The sequence below is a fragment of the Brassica napus genome, unplaced genomic scaffold (assembly GCF_020379485.1).
Source record: "Brassica napus cultivar Da-Ae unplaced genomic scaffold, Da-Ae ScsIHWf_3088;HRSCAF=3902, whole genome shotgun sequence".
NCBI classification, from domain to species: domain Eukaryota; kingdom Viridiplantae; phylum Streptophyta; class Magnoliopsida; order Brassicales; family Brassicaceae; genus Brassica; species Brassica napus.
The window spans coordinates 388,756-416,734 of record NW_026016323.1 but is presented as its reverse complement, the minus strand read 5'-3'; the positions used below and the strand labels follow the sequence as shown (position 1 = coordinate 416,734).

Genomic DNA, 27,979 nt, shown 5'->3' with positions numbered 1-27,979 from the left:
GTTTGTATTTGTTGTGTCAAGTCCTATATCTATGAGTATGCAGACATACCAACACTCTCAAATCATCTGTCCGTCATATATTTCATATCCATCTTGTTATTTCAACCATGCATTCTATGTCAAAGCAAAAAAGTGCCACTCCCCTTTTCTTATGCTCTGATGCAAAATTTCTAAGCGTAGAAGATGAGTTTCACTGTATACAATTCGGAGAGTTATTATCATCTTCATCTGATCACATCCGCCCTTTACATCGAAAGGTCAACAAAACGTATGCTAAATTCTTCAACAAGTGTGCAGTTTGCGGGGATTAAATACTCCACAATCTCGAGCCCCTGATGTACATCTGCAAAGAACCTTCTTGCCATATTCCATCACTGCAGCATAGTTTCCAGAGTGTGTATCGAGCCGATATCAAAGCACCCATATCATCCTAAGCATACTCTCCGGCTTATTTTTACAGATCCAAGTAAGATATGTCTATGTTGTTCAAATTTTAGTGAATGGGTTTACAATTGCTTTAGATGGGATTTTAGTGTGTGTCGAGATTGTTCTAGAAAAGAAGCACTCCTTAAAATAAACCATCCTAAAAGGCATGAGCATACCCTTCTCTACAATTATAGGCCAAGCTCATTGATGTGTGACATTTGTGGATTGAGTGATCATAGGTCTTTGATGTATTCATGTGGTCAATGTGATTTTGTAGTCCATAAAGAGTGTCTAAACATTCCATGCATCATAAGAATATCACGTCATGAACACCGCATCTTTTTCAATTCTTCTCTTACTCCTGAAAAATTGATATGCGGAGTGTGTCACCGGAAGATAGACACAAATTATGGAAGATATTCTTGCGTAAAGGGTTGCAATTATGGTGTTCATTCTAAATGTGCAACACGAAAAGATGTATGAGATGGAGAAGAACTTGAGGGAAAACCAGAAGATCCATATGAAGACATTAGCTCCTTCATTGAGATAAGTGAGGGAATTATACAACATTTTAGTCATCAAGATCATCATATGAGACTCGATGAGAAAACCGATAGAGCTTTTCACGAGAAAAATTATTGTCAAGCATGCACACTTCCCATATGTGATGATATTATTTACAGTTGCATGCAATGTGATTTTATCTTCCATAAAGAATGTGCACAACTTCCTCGGAAGAAACACCAAGTGACCCATCCTCATTCCCTTAGTCTACAAGTGGGTCATCAAGGCTGTGCATTGTTCGAATGTAAAGCTTATCTTCGTTCAAGCAATGGATTTGCATACTTATGTGATGAAGAGGATTGTGAGTATATGTTAGACGTACGTTGTGCTTCTATAGCTGAGCCATTGGATCATCGGTGTCATCAGCATCCCTTGTTTCTTATATTTGAGCCCCGATCTAAACAAATATATTCGGTTTGCCACAAATCTCGAGGTCATCGTCTAAATTGTGGAGAATGTGGGTTTGTTGCATGTTTTGGATGTGCCACTTTACCCAATAAGTTGAGGTACAAGCATGATGAACATGTTCTTCTTTTTTCTTACGAAGAAGAGGTAAATGGTCAATACTTCTGCGAAGTTTGTGAAAAAGAAGCAAATCCGAAGAATAGAGTTTATATGTGCCATGACTGCAACGTTACACTGCATATTAAATGTTTACTTGGAAAAGACGTAAATATTATGCATGGTGTAGTAATCGAGTATCCTGAAGTGGATGTTTCTATTCTTCTCAACGATCGCCTTATTCGCAACATATGTAAAAGTTGCGATAAACTTTGTGAACACAAAATAGTATACGAAGTATCTGATTTTGAGATATGTTCTCTCAAGTGTCTGAATTTTGTTGTACTATATTTTACTATGTTTGCTTGATGTTTATTTTCTCGTTCTCTATGTTTTACTCATAACCAATGTTTAGTTTGGGGCATATTATAAAAACTTTTGCATTTTATACACTTCTCCAATACTATGTAAGCAATATTGAACCATTGTATATTGTCATATTGCACGAAGGGACTCCGAACATACCGATTAATATATATATAAATATATATATATATATATATATATATATAAAATAAAATCAGAATTATAAGGATGTCAAATCTCTAGATGGTACCAATTTTCTTACCATTCAGATTTATACAATATTGGCTAGTGTGTATCAAAACACCCATATCTTCCTAATCACTCATTCCAACTTTGTAATTATCGAGGTGATTATATATGCCTTTGTTGTTCAGACTTGGGGTTTCTATATAGTTGCTCTATATGCATGCATTTGTACTATTTGTATAGCTTGCGCAAAAAAACCGCACTCCTTAAAAGACTATGTTGCATATATTGTATGAAGTTTACAAGACTAATGAATACTATTTTAAGGAAAATTAAAGCATTTGCTCAAAATGATTACCAAAATAGATGACAAATCTTACTTCAAGTTGTGGAGGGTACAAGCACTATAACTCAGAAAATACACTATTCCAAGAGTTACAACAGAGCCAATGCCATATTTTGGCATCCACTAGTAAAGAATGTAAAGAAAAAAAAAAGAGAGTCAATAAAACGGCTATTGCCCTCGTCCCTTTTGTAATGATCCAACTACTGGTTTAAGTAGTTTAACCTTGTTGAAATCTGCAGGGCAATAACTTTTCTCTACTTCCCAAGCGAGCTGTGACATTCCATTAAACGATGATTTGGCTCCTTTTTCATCTGTTACTTCCATTGGAAATGGAATCCTGACATCGTATACACCTCGTGGAGACCACACTCGAAGGTCGAATCCAAGCCTATCCATCCATATCATCTTTGTCTCTGAAACCTGGCATTAGGCAGTGAAAGTATATAGTTCTGAACATTCCACAAGACAACTAATCTGAAGTGTGAATCTAGTAGTTATGCTCCAGAAACATCTAATCTAATCTAATCTAATCAGACGTTCCTTAAGTAGTACTTGCATAGCATGTTGAATAATACACTAACCACAAAGTCCAGATCAACGTATACGTTGCAGAAACGGAAAATGTCTTCCACGTTGTTAGCGTTAATCTGGTTGACAATGTCTTCTGCAACATCTCGAAGTGGATCAGGACTTGCATTTTTATAATCTGCTGACGCCACCCAAATCCCATCCTGGAAAAGTTATCGGAGTTTGGATCACAACAAGACTTTAACTGAGTGTCACAAGAAACTAGAAGAGAGCTAGCGGTTTCTACCTCCATGAAGTCTTCCATCTGGAGTACACGGTCAATAGCAACAACATATAAACTGTCTTCCTCAACTTCTTCACCAAACTTTTTCCTCCATGTAGCACTAAGACGCTACACAAAACACAGGGACAAGTAAAATCACATGCTTAACCAATTAAACCAAGGATTTTATTTTTAATGAGAAATAATATGTTCTCTACATTCATCTGCTAGAGGGTATTAATACTACACATGACTTAAAATCACCAACAGTTTTCTACAAACACCTGCTATAGACAAGGAGAACAAAGCTAAACACTCAGTGAAGAGAGACAACAACTAATTAATTTGATTTCAACCAGCCAGAACGAAAGGAAACGAATAAATGTGCAAGTTGTATTGTTTTTAAGTGCAAAGGACAAAAGAGTCAATGAAGAAAGCTTGTGTTAGAAAGACACAACACAAAGGTAGTACCTTTAGAGCAAGATCGTCTCCAGGTCGAGCAATGCTACCTTGAATCGTACACTGAGGAGTCCTCAATCCACATTGCTCCAACTGATAAAAAAAATATCAAAAACAGGAAAAGATCACAAACAATCACTCTCTCTTTACAACCCTAAAAGGATCAAACTTTAAAGCAGAGTGAACCTGAACGTGAAGAGCAGACCTCTTGTCAGGAGACAACGCGCGATTGAGGCAGAGCACAGGAGTGCCGTCTCCGTCTACGGCGAAGCGAACGCCCACGCCGAGCGGCCACCCGTCGCGGGTCAAAGTGGAGAGAGTTCCGACCGAGGAAAGCTCCATGATGCTCCTCGAAACCTCCGCCGGAAAGGGCTTGTGGCTCGACGCGGAGAGCTGGTGATTGGTCGCCGTTAGCGGCGTGGAGACGGAGCATCGGAGGGAGGAGATTGGGTCTCGTTTGACGATGGGTTTACAGAATTTCGGAGATGGGAGAAGGTTGAGAGCGAAGGATTGGGTTTGGAGCTTCATCTCTCTCGATTTTGCTCAGAGATAGAGAAAGAATTGACTCTTGTGTGGAATAATGTTGTAAAGATAAAATCTTCCGAATAAAACAAACCGGAATTGTACCGATAAAAACCAAATCATTTCCAAATATTTATCCCGTCAGTGTGTTTCCAAACTTGGAAGAACCATCTTTTTTACGTTGGGGTTAAATTAAATTTTTTTTTTTTGGGGTCAAAATTGGGGTAAAATTAAGGGATAATTTGCTCAAAAACAAAAGAAACTAGTGAAATTAATTAAGTGCCAAAAATAGTGAAAGTAGCAGAAAGCTTAGTGACGTGGTGCGATGAAATTGTCGAGATTATCCCTTTAGCATAGCGATATCTGTTTCAGAAAGTATAGGGCAAGTACAATTAGTATCTTCAGATATCTTGGTAGTACAATAAGATATAGAAAAGATTTTGGATTAGATTTCGAAATTTTCCTCGTTCAGAGAGAATGGATTGTGCTCTGCTGTGGTGAAACATTCTCCCCTCAGGAGTTCATAAGTATTTTTTCTTTTTTTTGCATTTTTTAATGAATTAAACAACATCATAGAAGGTCAGTTCATAAGTTTCTCTACTTTTTTCTTCAAGAGTTCACGAGTTGTAAACAACCGAAGAAGGTCATGAATTTCTCTGTTTCTTTTTCCATTTTCTTCCTCTACATAATCACTTGAGTGCATCCAATCATTCATAATCACAGTCCTGAACAAGATTATGAGTTCTCTCTACAGGAGTTCATCATCTATCGTTCAAAGATTCCCCGAATCACTTTTCCAACGGTACCGTCTTGGAATTGGCTGACTGTCTGGTCGTGTATATGGTTGGTTATTCGTTTAATATGGACGTTGTCTACTTCCCCATCCTCAACGTGATTCATTTCTACGTTAGAAGACCTTTGAGCTGTTACAACAAGTTAAAGACTTCTGATACGATATAATAAAGAGCTATACTATGATAATATGAATATTACACGGCTACAATATATCATGGATGTATGTACTAAATCTTAGCTTGTGCAAAGAGGAGTTTAGCCGGTTATAAATGATTCAAATATATTATTCTTGAAAATGATGGTTACTTACATTTTAGGTTAGCCATACACATTAAAAAGTCAAAAAATGGTCAGAATATTGATTTGCTTATCAGAGATGTAAACTAATGTAAAGATCATAGTTAGTTGTTTTATATTATTTTCAGTGACATGGAGTGAATTAGTCTTGTAAAACAGGTTCAATAAAATTGTTGGTTAGCTATCTAAAATAATTTATGGTTCGAAATCATAAAGCTTAACCCTAAACCAAAAATCGTAAACCCTAAACAAAATATACTAAGACCTAGACCCTAAAGTCTAAACCACAAATCCTAAATCAATACCATAAGCCTTAACCAAACAACAACACCTTAGACCATACACCATTGATCAAAAACCCTTGACACTGTAATACTATACACTAAACCGTATAGACAATTTCATTAAGTCTAAGGTCTGGTTGATAGAGAAGAAATATAAGTAAATTATCAGATGTCCAATTTTTTATGTGAACAGTTACCACATTTTTTGGATGGCTAACACAATTAATGAACATGTCAATAATAAGGTCAGCTATAGATTATCATACCCCTACACTATAGTTTTAACCATAAATTGAAATCCCTTAACCCCTACGTCTATGATATATGATTGCTTGTTAGTTTTGTACACGGCTGTGTAACTTGTTTGATAGCTTGTTAACACATTTTTTGGATGGCTAACACAATTAATTAACAAGTTAATAATAATATTAGCTATAAATTATCATATCCCTACACTCTATAGTTATAAACATAAATCAAAATCCCTAAACCCCCTACACCTATGATATAAGATTGCTGGTTAATTTTTAGACAGATGCGTAACTTGTTTGATAGCTTGTTAACACATTTTTTGGATGACTAAAACAATTAATTAACAGGTCAATAATAAGATTAGCTATAAATTATCATACCCCAACACTCTTATCATTTTAACCATAAATCGAAATCCCTAAACCCCTAATTATGCCTCTGATACAAGATTGCTTGTTAATTTTGTAGATGGATGTGTAATTTGTTTGATAGCTTGTTAACAGACAACTTTTTAATGGTTATGAAAAACCTAGCTTGTTATAGTACAATAATTTTTCAAGCTATCCATTAGATAAAGTTTTCGGTTAACAGTTTTACGAGCTGGTAATAAATTTAATTATCCAAACACTGCATATACAATAATTATTGCCTTTAATTACAACTAGAGAACTCACTCCTATTGTTGTTTTGATCAAGACTAACCTTTGTAGCGAGTTGAATGTTGTACGACATACATTAGGTACTTCATTTTCGGGCTAATTCATTTGAGATATTCATGAAACAATCAGAGATGTGGGCGTGTTGAATACGAGTATAAGTATAAGTACAAAAGCATCTTAGACTATAAACAAGCATAACAAAAAGTTATGTCAACCAAAGAATAACATGCGGTTTAAATAAGATTGTGGTCTAACATGTAGTTACCATGTATATACAACACACACACATATATCATACGGAGACGCAGTGACGGAGAGTTTCACCGGAGAAGCAGCAGCAGAGAGCTTCAGAGGCCGAGAGCTTTGCCGGAGACGCAGCGGCGAAGATATTCAGACCCAGCGGCAGAGAGCTTCAACCTCGAGACCAAATAAGCCTATCTCATGATCTTCCTTCTCTTGGTTGTGATGATCTATTTCAGCTTCCATAACTTCAATCTTGATAGCTTCGCCGGGGACACAACAGCTGAGAGATTCACCAGAGACGCAGATACGGAGGGATTGACCTGAAACGCAGAGTCCACGAGATTCACAGGAGACACATCGGCCGAGAGCTTCATAGAAGAAGGATCCATAAGGTTTATCTTGGAGCTGGGCACTGTCTCGAATTTTTTCTACTTATTCAGCTTGGAGGGTAGTATTTATCTAATAGCATAGGGTTTGTGATACAGTGGTACCCTCACCGCGACTCGTTCTTCACGGCCTGCGAAAATTCTCTCCGGAATGGGAAGTTGCGGAGCTTGGTGTTCGTCGTCTTTCATTTGGTGTCTCAAGTTAGAGAATCTAGGGTTTGTTACAGGGTTGAATGTGTTTTAGAGAGGAAAAAGGATGGAGGAGGAGAGATGTTGAGAGATCTTTTGGATTAGGGAAGATATGATGGAAGAAAGAAAAAAACTGTAAAATATCAAATTTTGAAATCGTAAATGGGACAAGGATTGTAATTTTGGACTGACAATCCTGTGAAAAATCCTGTGAAAATCCTCTGAAAAATCATGTCGTATGTTTTAGATAGCATTTGCCTAGGCACACTGGATATGAAGCTATAGGGATATTAATGTCCTCCGAAATTATCAACAGTATAGAAATAGTGGCTTTTTGGCAGTGTGCTAAATAGGACATAATTGGTTGGTAGACGTCCTAATTTCTCTAAAATTAATAAGAATACAAATCGGACCAGACATGATGCCATCTATGCATGGGCATGCTGGGTATCGGTTTGCTTCAGTTCGGGGAGAACATTATGCCAATGGAAGTATTGAAGAGGATGATAAGAAATAAACTAAGTTTGATGAGATCAAATAGAGTAAGAGGAATGGAGAGTAGTTTACAGTTTTGGTTTAGTACAAGATTGTGAAGTTCATCAAAATTCTTTAGAGTTTAGATGGGGGTTATTACAAATTTACAAAGTATGCATTTGATGTAAAAAGATTTTTTGATGAATAAAAATTAACATTCATTCAAAAAAGTAATAATAATAATATGGTTTTGACGTTTTGTTCATCATTATTTTTTTATTAGCATAGCTTTCTGTCAATTTATGTTGCGTAGATGTGTTAAGAAAATCATATGTAACGGTATATGAGTGCGTAGATACTATCGACTCTCTGTATATTATTCTTGAGTGGTGTAGTTGCTTCACACTGCCTTACGCTACCATTCAACAATCAATCAAGTGTTCATTTGTGATCCCCCCACAAACTTAGAAGACAAGGAAACCAAATTAAAATACACAGAGTCAGGCGTAAACTTGTAATCATTGAGCAACATGTGTATGTTTGTTTTCCCCAGGCTGATGTTCACTAGTTTTTCTTACGCAAACCGGTATTGGAGAGAAGAACATGTAATTATTGTGACATAACCAATATGATGTACTAATGGTGTGGTACGGGAAGTTGAACAATGTGTGATTAATAAAAATTGAGCATTTGGTCTTGTACGGGGCCTCTAACGAAAAGCTAAATGCATGCATCATCACAGTTTTGCTTTTATTAAGTAATATAATTACTAAATTAGTCACGTCAAATAAGTAACACGTCTATAATGTGTTCTAAACCTATCTGTAATCTCCTTTATCATTTGCTTATAATTTGTTTGCTAAATAATTACTCTTATGTTGTAGAAAGGGACTTTTAGTATATTCTTAGGATCTTATTTATCATCAACGATAGGGAGATAAACATTTATATCCATTGTATCAGTAACTTTCTTTTTTTGTATATTTTTTGGTATGAATAGTGATAAGGATGTGATTTCAAACTTCATATCAAAGATTTGAGAGTTAAATTTGTTACATTTACTAGTATTTTAGTTAAATTTCTTAATTTTTTGACTCGCATGTTTTTGTTTGGTTGTACCATGGTTTATTTGAACATTTACTTACTGGGTATCGTTAGGTAGTATTCTCTCAGATGTAGGCAAAGATTACTAAAAACAAAAGAGTAAGGAAAAAAAAATATTCCTTATCAAAATTGATATTTTTTAAAAAGTTACACAGTTTATGGAAAATTTTTGCTGTATTTGATTCTTTATCATTCTTTGAATTTAAAAAAAATTATAAAAGAAAAGTATTCCTTATCAAAATTGATATGGAACAAAATGAATAAATATTTATTTTTATTTTTTATTTTGTTAATTTTCATCTCTTTCTTACTCATTCGTATTATTAAAAATGGTCACCGGATAGCGAGTCTAATGTTTAAAAACAAAACAATCATAATGTCTTGGTCTAATTGATTTAGTACCGGTTTTAAGAAACCACGGGTTAAAGATTATACCAACATTCACGGAAAAAGCGTCGGTGGCTGTGTTGTGTTTTGTTTGCGTAAAACATCGACTTCAACAATGAACAGTGACAATAACACTCTGAAAGGATCTTTTTTGGCAAGCTTTAATTACAAAGAAATCAAAAGGGGAACTGAGATATCATATTTGCGGAAGATACCTTGTCTCTACCTGCCCCCACAACACAACACCACTTTTTGTTGGTCTTTCTTTTTCTTTACTTCCTTCTCTATTTCAACTCATCATCTGATTCTTCTGTTTTCTCTGTTTCATAAGCAAGAGAGAAAGAAGAAATGGGTGTGGATTTGAGGCAAGTGGTTGCTGGTATCCTCACCATTACCATGTTCGTGATGCTCGGACAGATGCTTCATAGAGATTACTTTGATTCTCTTCAGGTACGTTCTTTGCCGACACTTTTTTCAAATCTTTTTGCTCTACTTGAGCTTACTTCAAGTGGGTTATGTTCGGTCTCTCTTCTTCATTGTCAGTTAGTATTTTGTCTCCTTCACTTTTTGTGTTGATAATGATACGTCTACCTAATGTCTTAGAAACAGATATAGTTCAAGGTGAACTGTTAGCTTGTTCATTGAGACTTTCTTGATTTGTGCGTTATAGGGGTTTCTTCCTACCAAAACTTTCCATTTTTAGCTAAAATGTGGATTTCATGGATCATAAAATTAGAGTCAGTAGTGAAGTTTTTTTTTTTACATTGATCATTAGGACATGATTAGTTTCATCTCTTTTGGTGTAAACTAATAGTGCAAAAGGTCGAACCTTCTCTTCTGTAGCTAAACTCAAGATCCTTGTCTAATTTTTCTTTCATTGTGTTTACAGGAGAAAGCTCAGGGAGATGCACACGATATTGAATTTGAAGGATCTAGAGTATCTGTGAAAGATAGTCTTGTCGGAGGCGTAGAAGGCAGTAAAGGGCCTTGGATGGATGATACCAATGACCTTAACCCTTGTTGGCCAACTTTACTATCCGGTATGTGTTTGTTTTACTCAGACTCTTGTCGTCTTTCTCAGTTTCATGCTTTTGTATATATGCATTGTACATCTTGGACTTATAAGGGCCTCTAATTGTTGTAGAAGAAGCGGTATCATCAAAAGGGTATGTTACATTCTCACTAACGAATGGTCCTGAGTACCATATCTCTCAGGTATACTTTATAAAAGCTCTAAATTTGTATATTCTCTAGATGTGTTTGTTAATTTATTCCATTTGTTGTTTGTGTGGTTAAATTCTGATCTTCTGTTTAGATCACTGATGCTGTAATGGTGGCAAAGCATCTTGGAGCAACATTAGTGCTTCCTGATATAAGAGGAAGCAAACCTGGTGATGAAAGGTTAAGAGTTGTTTATTTCTATGTTTGTGGCATTTATGGTTTAATAATTAGTTTCTAAGATCAATGTATGGCTTATCAGGAACTTTGAAGACATTTATGATGCTGATAAACTGATCAAAAGCTTGAAAAACGTCATCAAAGTTGTCAAACAATTGCCTGAAGAAGTATCTCTAAGGGACATCGCCATTGTAAAAGTCCCTACCAGAGTTACAGAGGACTACATTAAGGAGAACATTGACCCAATCTTCAAATCAAAAGGAAACATCCGAGTTGCTACGTACTTCCCTTCTGTAAACTTGAGAAAATCCTCGCAAGACGGCGAAACCGATCCTGTGGCTTGTTTGGCAATGTTTGGTTCCTTGGAGTTGCAACCTGAGCTGAATGCAGTAGTTGAATCAATGATTGAGAGGTTAAGGACTCATAGCAGGAAATCAGCTGGCCGTTTCATAGCTGTAGACCTTAGAATCGACATACTTGAGAAGAAACATTGCCACTCAACTGGTGTAGTTGGGTCCAAGACATGTTACAACGCGCAAGAGATTGCTGTATTCTTGAGGAAGCTTGGATTTGCTGGTGACACAACTATCTATCTCACTCAGCCAAGGTGGGACAGTAGCCTCAATATCCTTAAGGATATCTTCCCAAAAACGTTCACAAAGGTGTGTATAGATCAAAACATTCTTTAGTCCAAGGAAAAGTTTTTTACCCTTTTGCTAAATCTTGATGCAGGAGGCAATAATGCCAGCAAGCAAGAAATCAAAGTACCTTGAATCAGAGAGTTCAGAGTATGAAAATGTTATTGACTTCTACATAAGCTCGAGAAGCGATGTGTTTGTTCCAGCCATATCTGGTTTGTTTTATGCAAACATAGTTGGGAAGAGGATAGCTTTAGGTAAGCCACAAGTGCTAGTTCCAGCAGAGATCTCAGAGACATCTGGCCTTGCTACAGATTTCATCTCTCCTTACATCTCAAAGAAGAACCACTTGGCTTACTCATGTTTTTGCTGAACTTCTCACATTTCCAAAGTGGTCTTTAAGCATGGCCCTTCTCAGTTTTCACCAAGTGTATGCAATTTAAAAAAAAATTCTTGTCTTATTTGTTATGTAAGGTTGTTTCAATATAAGTTGGGTTTTTTCAGGTGAGTTTATTTTTGTTTGCCATGTGTAGGAAAGAAAACTATTGAGGTTTACAATTTGATTCTGTTGGCTCTCGTAGCCTTTGCATTCTATAAAAAAAAATTATATAGTATGAAACACACTTACACATCAAAACTTGTTTGTAAGATTTATTTTAGGATGGAAGAAGAACCATGTGATCCTTACTGTGTCCTTTGTTTCCATGAAAGGTTTCAAGTCATGCTTCTCACAGACAGAGAGCAAAAAATATTTGGTTGGTATGAAATCAAAGACTGAGCCAAACTTCCATTAGTACAACCCCAAATCCAATTCAATTCACAGTACTTTTACATCAAGACAAGAAGAAGAAATATGAATAAGGGACAAAAGAATTGAATCTCGGAGTATACATTTGTAAAAATACTATTACCAATTAAAAGAGAGAAAGAAAAGTTAGAGGTTTAGGCCATTGTCACATGTTATTGCTTCTGTAGCATCTAGTAATGTGTTTATGCATTTCTTGAGGCTTTGAATTTCCGGAACGGTTTCTTGAAGTAGACACTCATTGGAGTCTTGGGTACAGGAATCAGTTTCCCAACAACTGCTAGTGGCCAGCTGACCAGTCCGATGGCAATAGAAGCAAGCCATAGTTGCCAACTCAGTGCAACGGTGTGGGCAAACTCCCCAAGGAAAGTCACAATGAGTATCTGCATTTTTCAACCACAAGAGTTTACTACCAGATGCTATCAAGTGTCCAAGACACAAAAGAGGTTTTGTGTTATTGTCTTACCTGAAGTACAAAAGTGACTCCAACAATTGCAATGAAGAGAGGGTTCTTAGATACTCCACTGAATACATTCATTTCATCAGGTTTCCTTGCGTTGAACTCGTTGAATATCTGCAAGACTTGCATGATTTAAACCAATACATATGATTTTAAGAATAAGAAGATTGAAAAGAGGAGATGATTTTGCCTACTTGACACATAACGAAGGCATTGAATATCATAGTGTTCTTCACTTCTACAGCATGTGCATGGTTGCTGTCTTGGCTCAAGCCAAGAATGCTCAAGCCTGCAAAGTTGAGAACTAGGAGGACAGCCACTTGGTAAAAAGACTGAAACATCCCACAAATTATAATGTCAGAGATATGCACTCTCCAAAATGTTTTTAGTAATAAATCAACATAATTTTTTTTTTGCTGAACAAGTCATCACCTGCACAAGCAAGTTCCTCCACATGATGTTTGTTATAAGAGGTTCCCTAGAAATCCAGAAACAAAACCATCACGAACCATACATAGAAACCACAGTTTATCTAGTTATGATGTTATACCTTCTTCCAACAGGGGTTCTGTGCATAAGATGATCAGTTGGTGGCTCTGTAGCGAGTGCAAGTGCTCCAAGAGTATCCATAATAAGGTTGACCCAAAGCAGCTGTATCAAAAGAGCACCATTATAGTTTAACGTGTCTTAAGAGTTCAACCATCTCGTGCTAGAAAGACAGGGGAAGATTAATTAACCTGTACAGCCTTTAGAGGAACATCACCAGAAGACATTGCTGCTACAACATTGATTACAAGAGCTGCAACATTCACAGTAAGCTGGAACTGTATGAACTTCTGAATATTTGCATACACAGAACGGCCCCATCGAACAACCTAGAAAAGTAAACAGAGTTACACTATTAGAAAAGGCATAAAGAATAGCTGTGGAAGTATAAATTCACTGAGAGATGAAAAATAAGCTCAATGCTCTAAGACAAACCTTTACTACTGAAGCAAAATTGTCATCCAAAATGATGATGTCTGAACTCTCTTTAGCAACTTCAGTTCCTGATATACCCATAGAGAGACCTATGTCTGCCTATAATACAAAGGCATAAGTCAGATTTGGAAATGAAACACAAAACCTAATATAGCATGTACCATTATCACCAATGATTGTTACCTCGTGGAGAGCAGGAGCATCATTAGTACCATCACCAGTGACAGCAACAACATCTCCATTTTTCCTTAGTGCTTGAACAAGTAAAAGCTTGTCATTAGGAGAGGATCTACCCATCACCTGCATTATTTTTACCCCAAGTTAATATTTGAAATAGCGATGATCAGTAAGGTCACATCATACCGTTATTTTCTTGGCTACTTGTTCTCTCTCTTTCTCAGATAGCTCACGGAACACTTTTCCTTCAATGATAGTAGGCTCAACGGCTTCTGTATCTGAAGAAAGTATACCACACTCCAACGCAATTGCTTTTGCTGTCTGAAGATTGTCTCCAGTCACCATACGTACCTTAACACCAGCACTGGTGCAAATTCTCACTGCTTCTCTGACACCAGGACGACAAGGATCCTTTATACCAACGATAGCAAGCAGAGTCAATTCATCTTCTGGCAAAGACCATTTATCCAAGTCCTCCTGTTCCTTGGGAACTTGGCTCAGCTCTTGTGTTCTGCATGCAATAGCAACACAACGCAAGCTATTTTTCGCCATGGCATCAATAGCAAGTCTGAAAAACTCCTGTATAATAATTTCCAAACAGGAATATTATTGATGTTTGAGATGATAGCAAATTAATAAGCAAATGTTAAGTCCTCCTAGGTTATCAGAGTGTGTCTTAAAGTGAAATTTTAAAACAAATTTCATCTTTTTGATACCATCCTATCTCCTAATTTATTCTCTAGCCCAATAAGAATTTGGAGAGATTGTTGTTTACAAATTTTGAGTCTTCTCACCTTCTGGTCGTCAATGGGCTGAAGAGTACCATTTGAGTCCATGTATTGTGTACAGCAAGCCAGAACTATCTCTGCTGCTCCTTTCCAATGAATGAAAACTTCAGAATCACCCTGCAGTTAGTTTATATTCTCCTTCTGATCAGCTTCATATAATATAATTAGAGACTTTCCTAATTGAATAGTAATGAGAAGATGTTCATGTGTTTAGCACAGAAAATACTTATTAGTCTAATGCCTTCACAAAAATTTAATAATTTATTTCCATAATCTAAAAACTGGAGAAAGGGTCAAGAAATTACTCGAAGCACAGCAACACCTCCACGCTTTTTCTCCGAGTTGAAAGGGAAAGCATGGATGATAGCAGACTCCGACCTGATGGTATCAAACTTCATCCCCAACTGTAAAAATAGCTTCTTTAAACATACTGTCCATGCAGGGAAAAAAGATGTGAAAGATGGACCAGAGAAAGCAAACATTTGATACCTTATACGCCCATGACAGAATAGCCTTCTCTGTGGGAGATCCAGAGATCTCAACCTCTCCACCATCCTACAGTAAAAACAACGTGAGCACTAACCATCCATCATTTGATAACCTCGAAGTAGAGAATACCAACCTTGGGGTGAAAAACGTTTCCTGTGGTGTTCTGTGCCACACCCTCACTTATTAAGGCAACAAGTTTAGGGTGGAGACCAGAGGGATTGTCTGCTACATCCATCTTTGATCCTCCAGCATAAGTCTCAACCACAGTCATCTAAAAATTTAACAAGGGATAAAATTAGCTATCTAGAAGGGTATATGATGAATTCATGTCAAGGAAGATACTGACCTGATTCAAAGTTAAAGTTCCAGTTTTGTCACTGCAGATTGTTGTTGCTGAGCCCATGGTTTCACAAGCTGAAAGTCTCCTAACCAAAGCTTTGTCTGCCATCATCTTTCGCATAGAGTAAGCCAAACTACACAAATGGAGTCAAGAAAGGTTAGATCAAGAACTACAAAATGTAGTTAATATTTTCTGAGTGGATTATATGAAATAAGACTTACGTGAGGGTAACGGCTAGGGGAAGTCCCTCAGGCACTGCCACAACCACAATAGTAACCTACACAAAAGCCAGTAATTGATTGATATATGTCTATTGAGCAACATAATCATAAATGTGGAATAAATACTTACGGCGATTGTAAATATCTTTACACAATCATCTACAATGTCACTGATACTAGTCTTCCCTTTGACAAACTGGGTTGCTCCATTAGAATCTTGAGTAGTTCCAGTAAAGTATCTGGAAAAAAATAACTCAAGATTATAGCCCTTAACATGGCATGAATTTGTAATCCAAAAGTTTTATTGACTGTATCAGATTTTACCTCACAAGAAGAGCTACCAGGACAACAACAGCCACCGTGAGCCCCACTATACCAATGAAGGTTGCAAGACCATTTAACCGCACCTGTTAAATAAGATTACCAAAAGGCACTGTCAAACTTCTTTCAAGACATTGTGGAGACGTCCATCAAGATGATATACCTGCAAGGGAGTTTCTTCACCAGTATCCTCTGAGATACTTGCCATCAACAATCCCCATTCAGTGTTGATTCCAACACCAGTTACCAGCATACTACCGACTCCGTCAGCTACTTTACAACCCGACATTAGAAAAGGAGATTTTTGATCCTTGTTAACCTGCAACCAAAGTCTGTGTTAACAAGTAATAAAAGAAACAAGAAGAGTCATGATGAACTCACAATCTTGCTTTCACCGGTCATGCTAGATTCATCAATAGCAAGAGAATGACCACTAATTAGCACTCCATCCGCAGGGACCTAGATGGGTACAATACGTTAGGCTTCTAAAGCCACAGATGAAATATATTGAGAAAATAAACCTACCTGGTCTCCTATTCTAAGAGGTATAACATCTCCAACAACAACGTCATAGATTGAAATCTTCACTGTTCTCCCTCCTCTCATGACCTGTAACGTTTTCATTAAACTGTCAGCTCTAAAAAACCATAGAAGTTGCAAATAATATAAGATGTTAAAGCAAGAACCTCTAGTTGTATATTTCTTTTTTCATCATTGAGGTTTTGAAACTGAAGAGATTGGCGATAGTCACTAACAGCTGAAAGAATCAAACGATTGAGAGCAGTCAGTATTAGGAAAGAATTTGACATAAACACACAAGCACAAAATATAGGCAAATAGACGAAAAAACATGTTCATACCTGTAACAATAATGACAAGAAAGACTGCAAACGCAATGCTTCCACCATCAAGCCAACCTTCTTTCAAACCCTGTTGAAAGTAGTAAAACCCAAAAAGATTAAAGCAGATATAAAATAAGTGAGTTCCTAGTTTGGAACATTAATAAGGAAACTATATGAAAAAAAAAAAAACACCTCAGTCTTTATTCCCAATGCCAATGATGTTACAGCCGCAATGATCAAGATGATAAGAGTTAAATCCTGCCATGCTTCCCAGAGGAACATCTTTTGGACAACAAAAAATGAGTTATAATCCACATAAGTTAGGAAAAGACTGTTGAAGAAACCACCACAACTACTTACATAAAAGCTCTTTCCCTTCTTCTTTGGATAAGTGTTAGATCCAAAAGCATTCTTCCTATCTGTGACCTCTTTCTCATCCTCCTGGATTCCTTGCTCCATATTTGTCTTTAACTTCTCTGCAACACCTTTGACCTAAAAACGGTAGTAAATATATTTTCAGTATCATGAAATCTTATTGCCATTTATAGCATATAAATGAATACAATACGAGTCTAACCCCTCCATGTTGCTGCAAACTGGACATGTTTTGGTTCCTGGTCATTGACACAAGCTTCTCAAGGTCGATGTCAAAGTTACCAGGTGAAATTGCTGGGGTTGATGATGCTGATCCAAACCCTGAAACCACAAAAATAAATCAAGATGGATTGATAATAAGAAAACTAAAACATAATTTGATCATATACCAGTTTGTTGTTCTCCAGCCAACTTGAAAAGCAATGCTGCCTGATTCAATAAAGCAATAAATGATTGTGAGAAAACAAGAAACAAACAAGAAGCAATCAAGAGGAGGATAAAAGAAGATTATATACCCTAATGACTTGAGCGTGAGCTCTGATCATCCTCCTCCGATTCTCATAGTGTTCTTCTTTGTTTAGATCCAAAGTGTATCGAAACCGACGTGATGCGTTCAATACAAGTGACGCTTGCTGCAAAATTATCACCATTTTCAAATCCATCTTAAGATCTAAGAAACTGACGCAATGATCAAAGAAGAGAAGAGAGATGACATACTCTCCAGCGACGGAGAGAATCTGCGGAGGCGTTCTTGGTGTTATCAAGGTCGAAAGGATCATCAGGATCGTGTTCAAGCTGTTCATGGTGATCAGAAGGATGCTGCACATCTTCAGGTAATTTAGACGACCCACCAGCTTCCATGTTGTCGTGTCGTCCTGACATTGACGTGAGGAGCAATCCATTGCTGGACGAAGCGCTCATTCTTTACCTCTTCTATATTTCTCCTCTAAACTTTCTTGAGAAAACCACAAAATAAAAGAAAAATAAAAGAAAGAAATAGAAACACGACCTATTCTGATTAAGTAAGGTTGTTCGTTACTAATTTGGCGAGAGAGATGGCCAAACTCGTAAGAATGAGAAAGGCAACAAAAAAAAAACGAAATCACTATCTCTCTCTCTTAAGATTTCTCTCTGTCAATCACAGAGAAGAAGAAAATAATAAGAGAAACTAATTTAGAGCGAACCTAATATTCGATTCCAATAAAGAAAAACTAAAACAAAAGACAGAGAGAGAGAGAGAGACAGAACACAAATGATTGGTCTGTTTGCTATATTTGGTCTGTTTCTTTCCAACATTTGCGGAAAGTTTGTTTGTTTTCTTTCTCCTTTTTTTATGGGGAAGGGAAGAAAATGAAGAAGGAAGGAAGAAAGAGATTTTCCCGGGAATTAACATGGGCATATGATAGATATTAGATAACATGGTATTTCTATATAATCCAACATTTAAATTAGTATTACTGTTCCTTGTACTACAAAATCTAACTACATTTTTCTTAATTTATTTCTTGGCTCAATTCAATGACAAATAATTAATTTACTAAATTATACTCAATTAAGTGAGCTTGTCAATTATTTCAAGAAAATATATAAATGATCAGGAAAGATAGTGACGTTGCAGAGAAAGTTGGTACTAAACATGGTGAACGTGCGTACGACGTTAACCTCACCTGGGTGCACCATTATTATCTCTACCAAGTAGGCGTTTAATCAAATATTTTAAGTGGCTTTAATAAAGATACAAGTAAATGTTCACTGTTTCTACTTGAGGAAGAAAAAAATACAGATGAGAGAGACTGAGCAAATGTGTCTTTTCTCTCTCTCTCTCTCTCTCTCTCTCTCTCTTCTGATGAGTGATCTAAATAAGTAAAAGAACAGCTTATGAGTGTCCCAAGGAACCCTGAACCCAACTCACATCTTTTCTTGCTTGCATTGCTTTTCTCAGTTTGAGTTGCTAATGTCACCAGCTACTACCATCATTTGATCAGCCTCAAGATTTGACTCCTGCAACAATGTCATCGATAAATATATTGAATGAAATGTTTTATCTTTTAAGAAACTTCTCTCCTTTTAAGCACAAGAGGTAAGAAAAAAACTGATGTTTACTCACATCATTCTTATTTGCAGGCAGATTCCTGGTTATTTGAGGAGGAGGGCCTTTGGATAAGTCTCTAAGAGCTCCCTGAAATTATCGAAGACAAATGTTGTTAGTGTTAGGTCTATATACAGTTGGAATCAGACTGATCAATGAGTGATAATAAACGAGGTGATCGATGTCAATAAAGAAAGTAATTATCTTAGCTTACCTTGTTTGCCCACATCAGTCCACATGCATTACAAAGTGTCCTTGGCCCTTCAGGTCCACGTCGCATCATTGGTGTTGAATTCTCACTCGTTCCACAGTGCCGACATCTTCACATGTCCACAAACGTTTCAAGATAAAAAAAAAAAAGGTCAGAGAAAAGCCTTACTCTCAACTAAGTACACACCAAGCAATAAATAACTTCACCAACTTACAAAGCCTCTGGCTTCTGAGTTTCACACCCTTCTAAGGCCCAGCTCTGGCCTGACCCCCAATCCGGTCCTGTTAATGCAGATTCCTCATTGCTTGATTTGGCAGATGTGAACTGACCTTTCTTACGCTGCATCCTGCATTCGGAAAACGAAACCTTTTAATCACAAAACATCTTATCTTAAAAAAATGGATAGATGTAAACAAAACCTAGTAATGATTATTGGACATAGAGGTGCGTACCTCAATGCTACCTCCTTCCTGACTGTGTAGCGAATGGTCTTGTCAAAGTTCCTCCCTTTTCTTTTCTCCCTGAATCTGAGCAACGAGGCTTGCCTCTGCGGGGCACTAAACCTTTGAGGAGTACCAGATAAATCCTGTTTCATGCATTAGTCAGCAACAAACTCAAGGGAGTAAAATTTATTATACCCTCCCCATATATGGTATTATAAACAAGTCTTTTATTACCAGTACCCTATTGTTCTGATGAGGTGATCCTACGGTTGTCGGGAGTGTCTGTGGTACTTCCCTTCCACCAAGTAACAAAAGCACAGCTTGAACCTGCAGTAAGAGCTTTAATAACGCAGACATCAAAGAAGAGAAGTTACAAGAAGAAGTTAAAGTGACCTTCTCAGGCAAGACATGGTCAAAAACATAAACTTGTCCCTGATAGGACAACGTCAACTGGTCTCCGTTTTCACCGCCACGGTCCACAACTTCGCCGCGATGATCAGATGAGTTTGCAAGGTGAGAAGGAATGTCTGTCTCAAGTGCACCATTCATCCCATCATCAACGTGCTCATCCATCATGCCGTGATGCTCATACTGCACATGCATTGGAAGTTCATCTCCGCCATTGTGCATTCCACCGTTGTTTCCATGAAGTGATCCATCATCATCCATGGTCTTTAATTCATCAAGTTGTCACCAATGATAAACACGTTCAAAGAGACAGTCATATTAAAGGAACACCATTAATAGTTACTGGTTTGGTGCCACAATCTTTACCTACTTGCAATAGATTTTTGAGTTTTTTTATGATATATAAAGTATGATGATCCTTAGTTTCCCACAAAAGAGAATGGTTTCTTGATAAGCTATTATAGATGACGACAAGGGAAGCTTCTTTTATAAACAATATTATTAGATTAAACTTGACAAACTAGATACCTAAAACCCTAAGAATATTATTTTAAAAAAAATCATATAATCACACATTAAACTAGCAGCATATAATCAATCAGATCCGAATTGGAATAAATCTACACGCTCTTAACTTTGAGCAAAGAACATTTAGACAATTCCACATAAAATCTAGAGCCCAGATTAACATATAATAATAATATATACATATCATCGTCTCTTGAGAATGATTTCGTCAGAGTTCAGAGAAGCTCGATATTAAAAAAGCTCTAAAATTGAGGTCAATAAGGGTACCTGTTGTTTCAGGGCAAAGACAAGGGAGGAGCGAGAGAGCCTAAGAGAATGACGACAATGGAGAGAGAGAGACGGTGGTAGTTTGCGATAAACACAGGATTTTGATTTGATTTTATTTACCCAAACAGCAAATCCAGAAAAAGGGCAAACGAGCGAAAAAGGAAGCTCTTTGATTTTTTATTTTTGTTTCCTGGTCTAATGATTTGATTTTTATTATTTTTTACTTTTTGAGGAGAATCTCATTCATTCCCCTTTTGATAGAAAACAGAGGAGGATCTAAGGGTTTTTGAACCCAAATGGCGTTCTTATGTGGGCTAAAGGCCCTTTAAGATAGAAAACTTGCGGCTCTAAAATGGCCTTAAGGCCTTTCCCCCTCATCCTTATCCATTTGTGTTCATTATACAAAACTATAGTGAACAACATAATGTAGGTTGCCCAAATATAAAAGGATAACATAAGGGCAATTGTCAATAATAGCATCTTTTGAAGTTTATGTCTCAAAAATAGCACTAGAAGGAGAAAGTCACAAAAATGACATTCATTAAAGGGTAAAATATCCCTAATACCCTTGGTTTAAAATTAAATAAATAAACAAAATAATAAAAAAAAAAAAAAAATAAAAAAAAAAATAAAAATAAAAAAAAAAGAAATTTTTTTATAGTTTCAGATTATATGTTTTCAGATTCGAAATTTTTATAATTTTTTTAAAAAAAAATTTTTTTGAAATTTTTTTTTATTTTTTTTCAAATTTTCTTTTTATAGTTTAAAAATAATTTTTGAAACTGTTTTAAAAAATTTTATTTTTTATTTTAGTATTTATTTTTTATAAAATTTTAAACTCTAATTCCAAAACTCCACCCCCTTAACTCTAAACCCTAAGGTTTGGATTAATTAACCCAAGGGGTATAAGTGTATATTTACCTCTTTAATGAAACCTATTTTTGTGACTTTGAGCCTTGAGTGCTACTTTGGGAACAAAAACTTGGTATGGTGCTATCCTAGTCTTTTTCTCATAACATAATGTAGTTTCTTTTTTCTTTTCTACAACAATTTATCATTTTATTTTATTAACTTGAAAGTTATAAGTCAGAATATAATGATGGTCTTAACCATATAAGAGGATCGATACATACAATCATTATAAAATAATCCATTAGAAAGACCATATTTTGCTAGTACATGTGCTACATCTCTTCTATATTAATCATGTAACATTACAATATATTTTCGTAACTACGTATCATTGAAATAACTATTGCAGGGAAACTATGTTTTCTCTGCAAATCCTAGTTGGTCACATGGTGGCTTTTAAACGCAGTCACTATGCATTTTGTTTGTTTTTATTCTCTCATCAATATGAGAGTTTAAAAATCCACAGTGTGTTAAAAGAAATTCTGAATTTGGCTCTCAGGCAAATCTAGAGGTGGTGGTTTCTCGTTTGTGGTTTTTAACTGCGTTTGCGGTAGTTTAGTGTTCACTATATTAGATCTACTTAGGAATTTTATTCACTGAAAGGTACGGTGATGGAAGTGAAGAGTCAAAACTCGTCATTTGGTTGATCAGTGGATCTAATGCACCAACTGCAACAATGGTTCTCGACAACAATTATAGAAAATTTTGTATTTAGTTACCGGATTTTTATTTTTTTAAGTCCTAGATCCAGTTTTTCTTGATTTTTTTGTGTTTATATTTCTAAATCTAATAATCCATTTAAATAACTACAGTGTTCTGTTTTAATAATTTAAAAATATTGTAAGATTTTTGTACATTTGTTTGTACAAAGAAATACTATCTTCCAATATATTTTGAGTTGGAAATATTTTTATTTTTGAAAAAAACAATTGGTCAAAATAAATATTCTACAAAAGGAATATTTATTTAAGATGCTATAAAATTCTGGTCTGCAAATATAAAAGATTATAATCATAAATTTGTATTTCATATATTAGAGATAAAGTAATTATGGAGATATATTATTTTCAAAAATTTATTGATATATGATATTTTTGAATGCTAGAGTATTAATTTCTGATTTTTTTGTTATTAAATTAATATTTAAAAATATTACAGTACTAACTATTGAGTTTTATAACATAATTTTGTCGGTGTTGTATTTCAAAAAATTATAGCTTCTATAGTTTTATCTTTTGTAAAATTTAGAATATTATCATTTTGAGTTTGAAATAATTATTGATATCATTCAAATTATCCTAAAGAGTGAATTACTCTCTCAAATAAGAGGTTCAGATATAGTACTTAGGGATCAAATTCATAGAGATTTTAAGATTACACAATAGATTTATAGTTTTTTAATTAAAACTAGATTAATATGTTATTAGGTTTTAAAGCAGTAAATGAATTGGTGAGCAATGTAATTGCTCGATTGGTTTGATTTGAGGTTGTTAACAATTGGGTGAATAGCTAGATTCAGATATATTCTCAGGTGTGATAAGTAAATAACTTAATTTAGGGTTTTTAGGGGTTTATTGATACTAATTGTTCTTGAATTCAAACTCAGATATAATCAATTTGATTATCTAATCTAGATCTCGGATTTCAACTATCTTATGTTAATCGCGAGAAAGTGTTTATCGATGATTCGTTAAGAATATCGATCGATACACCTTTTAAAATATCGATCGACAGAACTATCGTTGCGTCAATCGATGATTCTTCTAGAAAGCTTTACGGATATGTTTGACTTATATTCTCTAACTTACTATATCAACTCTCGTTTGCATCTAGTCAGTTAGATCATACTAGTTTATTTTCAAGTTTTGAGTCAAGCAATGGCTTGATCTCAATTAATCCTAAGATCTAAGTTTAAAAGATGATCAATCCTAAACTTAGCTTTAAGAACAACTAGGTGAAGAATTATATTTTTAAACACCCTAGCAACAGTTTAAGTTAGCATTACATGTATCAACCTATTGAGAAACCTAAATCTAACAGTAAGGACTACTTAGACATATTCATAAGAAACATGGTTATGTCGGTCTGAATAATACTTAAATAAATGAATATAGCAAGAGAAACAATAAATAGAGTAATGAAAGCAAGGGAGTTCAAGATCTTCCCTCTCTCAAGGTGTACAGATCTCTCTCAAGGTGTATAGATCTCTCTCTCCAATCCTAAGCTCTCTCTCTCTAGAATAGTATGAATCATAGCTGTCAACAATGACTTAGAAACAGTAAAATAAGGTTTCAGGTCATCCAGGGATATTTTGGTAATATGTGTTGACTTCTGGGCCAAAATTAATCACGAAACAGGCTTGGCCTGTTTTCTGGGATCACCGTCGATCGACACCAAAGGTGCACTGTCGATCCACAGTCCTTCATCTCCTCGACAGCTTCCTCTCGCGAGGCAGACTGACCACTCTTCAGTAAAATGGGCATAACTTCTTCTATAGGATGTTGATTGACCTCAAACCGGTGGCATTGGAAAGCTAACTCAATGATCTATCATTTGTCAATATATGGGCTCAATCTAACAGTGGAAAGGTCTCCATCCATAGCTAGACAGCTGACGAGTCTGTGCAGTTCAATACTCAAAAGGCTCCAAAAGACACTAAAATCAGCATTTTCCTCCAAATCGTCCATGAACCTGTAAATACTCTAAAAGGCTCTATATAGTAGTAAATATATCTTAAAACACTTATATATCATGGCTAATAATGGGTAAAATTCATGGTATATCAATTATTTTCAAATTGTATATTTGGTTAACATAAATTTTGGAAAATTTCACAAATATTTTTCAGTTTAGAAGATTATATGACTTTTGATTTTTTTTTTTGTTATTAAATTGATGCATTGTGTTATAAAGATAAGAATTTTTCATAAGGTTTTCTATATTATTTCTCAACAGATTTTTATGATTAAAATTATAGATAAATTTTATTTGTCATTAATATCCTTAACTATTTATTAAAATTTTTTAAAAAATTAATAGCATATTTTGTAAATAACACATGGACTAAAAGTTAGTTCTATACTACTATATTTTGTAAATAACACAACTAAAAGTTAGTTCTATAATACTATATTTTGTACATTTTGAACTAAAATTTAATAGCATATTTTATAATACTATATTTTGTAAAAAGAAATTTAAAGTCATCTTAGAGAATTTCTCTATGATTAATTATAGTATTATATGATAGCTATTGATAAATAATACTAAACTTTACAATATGGATAAATCGATTATTTTTTTTAACATAAGACTATATAGATCATATGCAACGGGACATGGTTTATTTTGACATGAATAGGTGAAAGAAGAATTGAGGCATAAATTATGTAAAATTAAGGGTTTTTTTACAAAATTGACTCAAAACTCAAAGTCAACCATAAACTAACATATGTTTGTTTGTTGGCATTTTCTTTGCCTTATTTTTAACCCACAAGTTCAGATTATTTACGAAAATGCCATTAAATTTTTTTTCCAAAAATGGAATTTTTACTCTGTCAACCTCATCATCTTCAAGTATTTACAAGATTACCATTGCCATCAATACACCAACCACCATGAACAACCAATTTGAAGCTCTTAATGCACCTCCAATCGATTTACACTTCTTCTTTCTTAATTCTTATGAACTAAAAACAACATCTCTTTCACTTTCTCTCCATATTCATCAAAAAAAAAACAAGATTTTGATTCTAAAATTTTTATGGTTCATAGAGCCATTGAAGCTTACGATTCTTGGTGGGTCACTTTTGTTTGAGATTTTGGATGCTTGGGGAAGACTTATGTGTGCTAAACAAGTTATCTCAGCGGTTAAAACTATGAAATCAGTTTTTTTCCAGATATGTTCGCCCAGACGACTTCCGGGAAAGTCTTCTGGCTGTAGACGACTTACATGGAAGTCTTCTGATCAATGCAAATGTTAATTTTGCAATTGACTTTTAAATGTGTTTTTAGAGACAACTTACATTGCAGTCGTCCATCTTTGTTTGTTAAAAAGAAAATTCCAGACAACTTCCATGTAAGTCGTCTAGTGTAAACAAGTTAGTTTTGCATTTGACCGGTTTGTGTCAGAAATTTGACTTTTTCTTGACGACTTACCCATAAGTCGTCCACTAGAAAATTAAAAAAAATCATTATTTTGTAATATCTAGACGACTTCTATGTAAGTCGTGTCAGATTAGTTTAGCAATTGAAAAATAAAACATAAATTTTTTTTCTCTTCTAGACGACTTAAACAGAAGTCGTCAGTTAGAAGACTTACACGAAAGTCGTCCATGATTTTATTCCGAGATTCTGATCAAACCTTGCTTATATTGGAGGACGTCCATGTAAGTCGTCGGACGGACGACTTCCGTGTAAATTGTGTAAAAAAAAAAAAAATTGTTTTATTTTTCAATTGCAGAACTAACATGAAAGTTGTCTAGATATAACAAAATACTGATTTTTTAATCTTTTACTGGACGACTTATGTGTAAGTCGTTCAAGAAAAGTCAAATTTCTGACACAATCCGGTCAAATGCAAAAATAACCCGTTTACCTATAAGTCGTCTCGAATTGTTTTTTTTTTAACAAACAAATATGGACGACTTCCATGTAAGTTGTCTAGGTTAAAAAGCAATTGCAAAACTAATCCAAATAGACGACTTCCTAGAAGTCTACCAAACGACCTCCGTGGAAGTCGTCTGCGTCAATGTTTAATAAATTTTTATTTTCTCACTTCTCTTCCCTGATTTTTTTCTGAATTTTTCAACCAATTTTCTCACAGATTTTTCACTCTTCTTTCTCTCTGAACTTTTCTCTGGTTTTCTATCTGTTTTCAGGACTTCCAGAGGAAAGAAGAGGGTATTTTATATCATAAGGAGTTGTTTCAGATGAGGGTTTGCTCCCAAAAAAGACAAAGCTGAGGTTAGACAACTGGTGACATGCTTCAGCACACCAAGCAGCTGAACATTTCCCTTCCATGAAGAAAGATACATGCAGCTGAAGCAAACAACTTGTGACCAGCATGTGACTTCTAATGAACAAACAGGTAAGCAAGTAGGTGCATGTCATGTGACCTAATTACTGAGGAAGCAAGTAGGCTAGAAGGTGCAATGGCATGTGACTGTTCAGAAATAATTTTAAGAGTTTTGTCGATATTTTTTGGACAGTTTCGACTAACTATTTTTCATCTTTCGAATCTCGTCTTACTCTGAATAAACTCGCCCAGCATGAATAAAAATAGACAATAATAATTAACACTCGACCAGAACCATCAAGAGATGGTCTTTCGACCAAAAAAAACAGCTCCGTCGAGAGATTAATTCACCATATCGATTTTTATTTAAATTCTGATAGACCAATCTTTACACTGATCTTAAAGAATTTTCTCGACCAAAATTATATCTGCTTGTGAGGATTATTACAACCCCTTCCTGGCACGGAGCTCATCTGGATTTTTGCTGCACTCGCACTACTTGATGATCATGGCATTGTAGTGCCGCCATACTGATTTGCCTACCAAAGCCCATATCACATCAAGGGTTGGTAATGTCAAAGCGTATGTAAGTAATATATTAACTTATTCTGTCTGACTCGTCTTGGATTGTTGTCCGACTTTCTTAATTTATAATTTCAGGATTTATCGTATGTCTTGGTACCAACTACTATGATCTTCTTTATGCGTAATATTCTCTAAGGGTTTATCAATTTGATTACATCTTTTTCCACTAATAAAGAGAGTAATGAACCATCAACAGTTTATGAAACCGAGCAACACAAACACATTCTCTACATGTAACTAAACGAAACAAAATTAACTTCAATACACGAGGGAAAGACCAAAGAGGAACATAAGCAAGTGATTTTAAGATTTTCTTGTCAATGCGGAAAAAAATTACCTCAAAAATAAAGCAGTGGCCCCTTTTAAGAAATGGCTGCAGAAGCCAAGAATACCATTCCTCCTAATTCATGTATTGAAGTCACAAGACGCAGCTGACTTGTTTGTTATTAGGGCC

General features: G+C 35.3%; 5 protein-coding genes across 8 annotated transcripts; 2 read left to right on the top strand and 3 right to left on the bottom strand.

The window, feature by feature from the left end:
- Nucleotides 1–183: 183 nt before the first annotated feature.
- Nucleotides 184–1,860, top strand: LOC106421884. The gene is given in 2 exon segments (XM_013862723.2): nucleotides 184–257; nucleotides 381–1,860. Coding segments are annotated over 2 exon segments (1,554 nt in total).
- A 537-nt stretch (nucleotides 1,861–2,397) lies between these two features.
- LOC125603088 (glutamyl-tRNA reductase-binding protein, chloroplastic-like) lies at nucleotides 2,398–4,221 on the bottom strand. Its single transcript, XM_048774355.1, has 5 exons — nucleotides 3,825–4,221; nucleotides 3,651–3,731; nucleotides 3,204–3,308; nucleotides 2,971–3,120; nucleotides 2,398–2,809 (listed from the first exon to the last, which is right to left on the bottom strand). The coding sequence occupies exons 1-5, from the start codon at nucleotides 4,164–4,166 to the stop codon at nucleotides 2,558–2,560; spliced, it is 930 nt and encodes a 309-aa protein (XP_048630312.1). The 5' UTR covers nucleotides 4,167–4,221; the 3' UTR covers nucleotides 2,398–2,557.
- Nucleotides 4,222–9,307: 5,086 nt separating this feature from the next.
- On the top strand, nucleotides 9,308–11,880 carry BNAA05G19810D (protein MANNAN SYNTHESIS-RELATED 1). 3 transcript variants are annotated; one of them, XM_048774348.1, is made up of 7 exons: nucleotides 9,308–9,484; nucleotides 9,562–9,680; nucleotides 10,120–10,270; nucleotides 10,378–10,445; nucleotides 10,546–10,631; nucleotides 10,711–11,290; nucleotides 11,361–11,880. In XM_048774348.1, the coding sequence occupies exons 1-7, from the start codon at nucleotides 9,346–9,348 to the stop codon at nucleotides 11,637–11,639; spliced, it is 1,422 nt and encodes a 473-aa protein (XP_048630305.1). In that variant the 5' UTR covers nucleotides 9,308–9,345; the 3' UTR covers nucleotides 11,640–11,880. The 3 variants fall into 3 exon arrangements, with proteins under 3 accessions (XP_048630305.1, XP_013718116.2, XP_013718115.1); XM_013862662.3 differs by having other exon boundaries at nucleotides 9,309–9,484; nucleotides 10,375–10,445; XM_013862661.3 differs by having other exon boundaries at nucleotides 9,447–9,680; nucleotides 10,375–10,445.
- Nucleotides 11,636–18,232, bottom strand: LOC125603083 (calcium-transporting ATPase 9, plasma membrane-type-like). The gene is made up of 28 exons (XM_048774347.1): nucleotides 17,783–18,232; nucleotides 17,581–17,697; nucleotides 17,455–17,494; nucleotides 17,268–17,386; nucleotides 17,051–17,182; nucleotides 16,883–16,972; nucleotides 16,709–16,778; nucleotides 16,535–16,605; nucleotides 16,374–16,457; nucleotides 16,230–16,307; nucleotides 16,012–16,167; nucleotides 15,852–15,934; nucleotides 15,658–15,766; nucleotides 15,528–15,583; nucleotides 15,313–15,439; nucleotides 15,100–15,237; nucleotides 14,967–15,032; nucleotides 14,783–14,881; nucleotides 14,484–14,594; nucleotides 13,876–14,268; nucleotides 13,696–13,812; nucleotides 13,513–13,611; nucleotides 13,269–13,406; nucleotides 13,082–13,182; nucleotides 12,964–13,009; nucleotides 12,726–12,863; nucleotides 12,538–12,645; nucleotides 11,636–12,454 (listed from the first exon to the last, which is right to left on the bottom strand). The coding sequence occupies exons 1-28, from the start codon at nucleotides 17,984–17,986 to the stop codon at nucleotides 12,257–12,259; spliced, it is 3,288 nt and encodes a 1,095-aa protein (XP_048630304.1). The 5' UTR covers nucleotides 17,987–18,232; the 3' UTR covers nucleotides 11,636–12,256.
- Nucleotides 18,233–18,747: 515 nt separating this feature from the next.
- LOC106421828 (GATA transcription factor 24) lies at nucleotides 18,748–21,250 on the bottom strand. Of its 2 annotated transcripts, none has more exons than XM_013862654.3 (8): nucleotides 21,012–21,250; nucleotides 20,202–20,480; nucleotides 20,043–20,135; nucleotides 19,818–19,951; nucleotides 19,580–19,711; nucleotides 19,369–19,474; nucleotides 19,173–19,244; nucleotides 18,748–19,066 (listed from the first exon to the last, which is right to left on the bottom strand). In XM_013862654.3, exons 2-8 carry the CDS (start codon nucleotides 20,475–20,477, stop codon nucleotides 19,004–19,006), a joined length of 876 nt encoding a protein of 291 aa, XP_013718108.1. In that variant the 5' UTR covers nucleotides 20,478–20,480; nucleotides 21,012–21,250; the 3' UTR covers nucleotides 18,748–19,003. The 2 variants fall into 2 exon arrangements, with proteins under 2 accessions (XP_013718108.1, XP_013718111.1); XM_013862657.3 differs by having other exon boundaries at nucleotides 20,049–20,135.
- Between the last annotated feature and the right edge of the window lie 6,729 nt (nucleotides 21,251–27,979).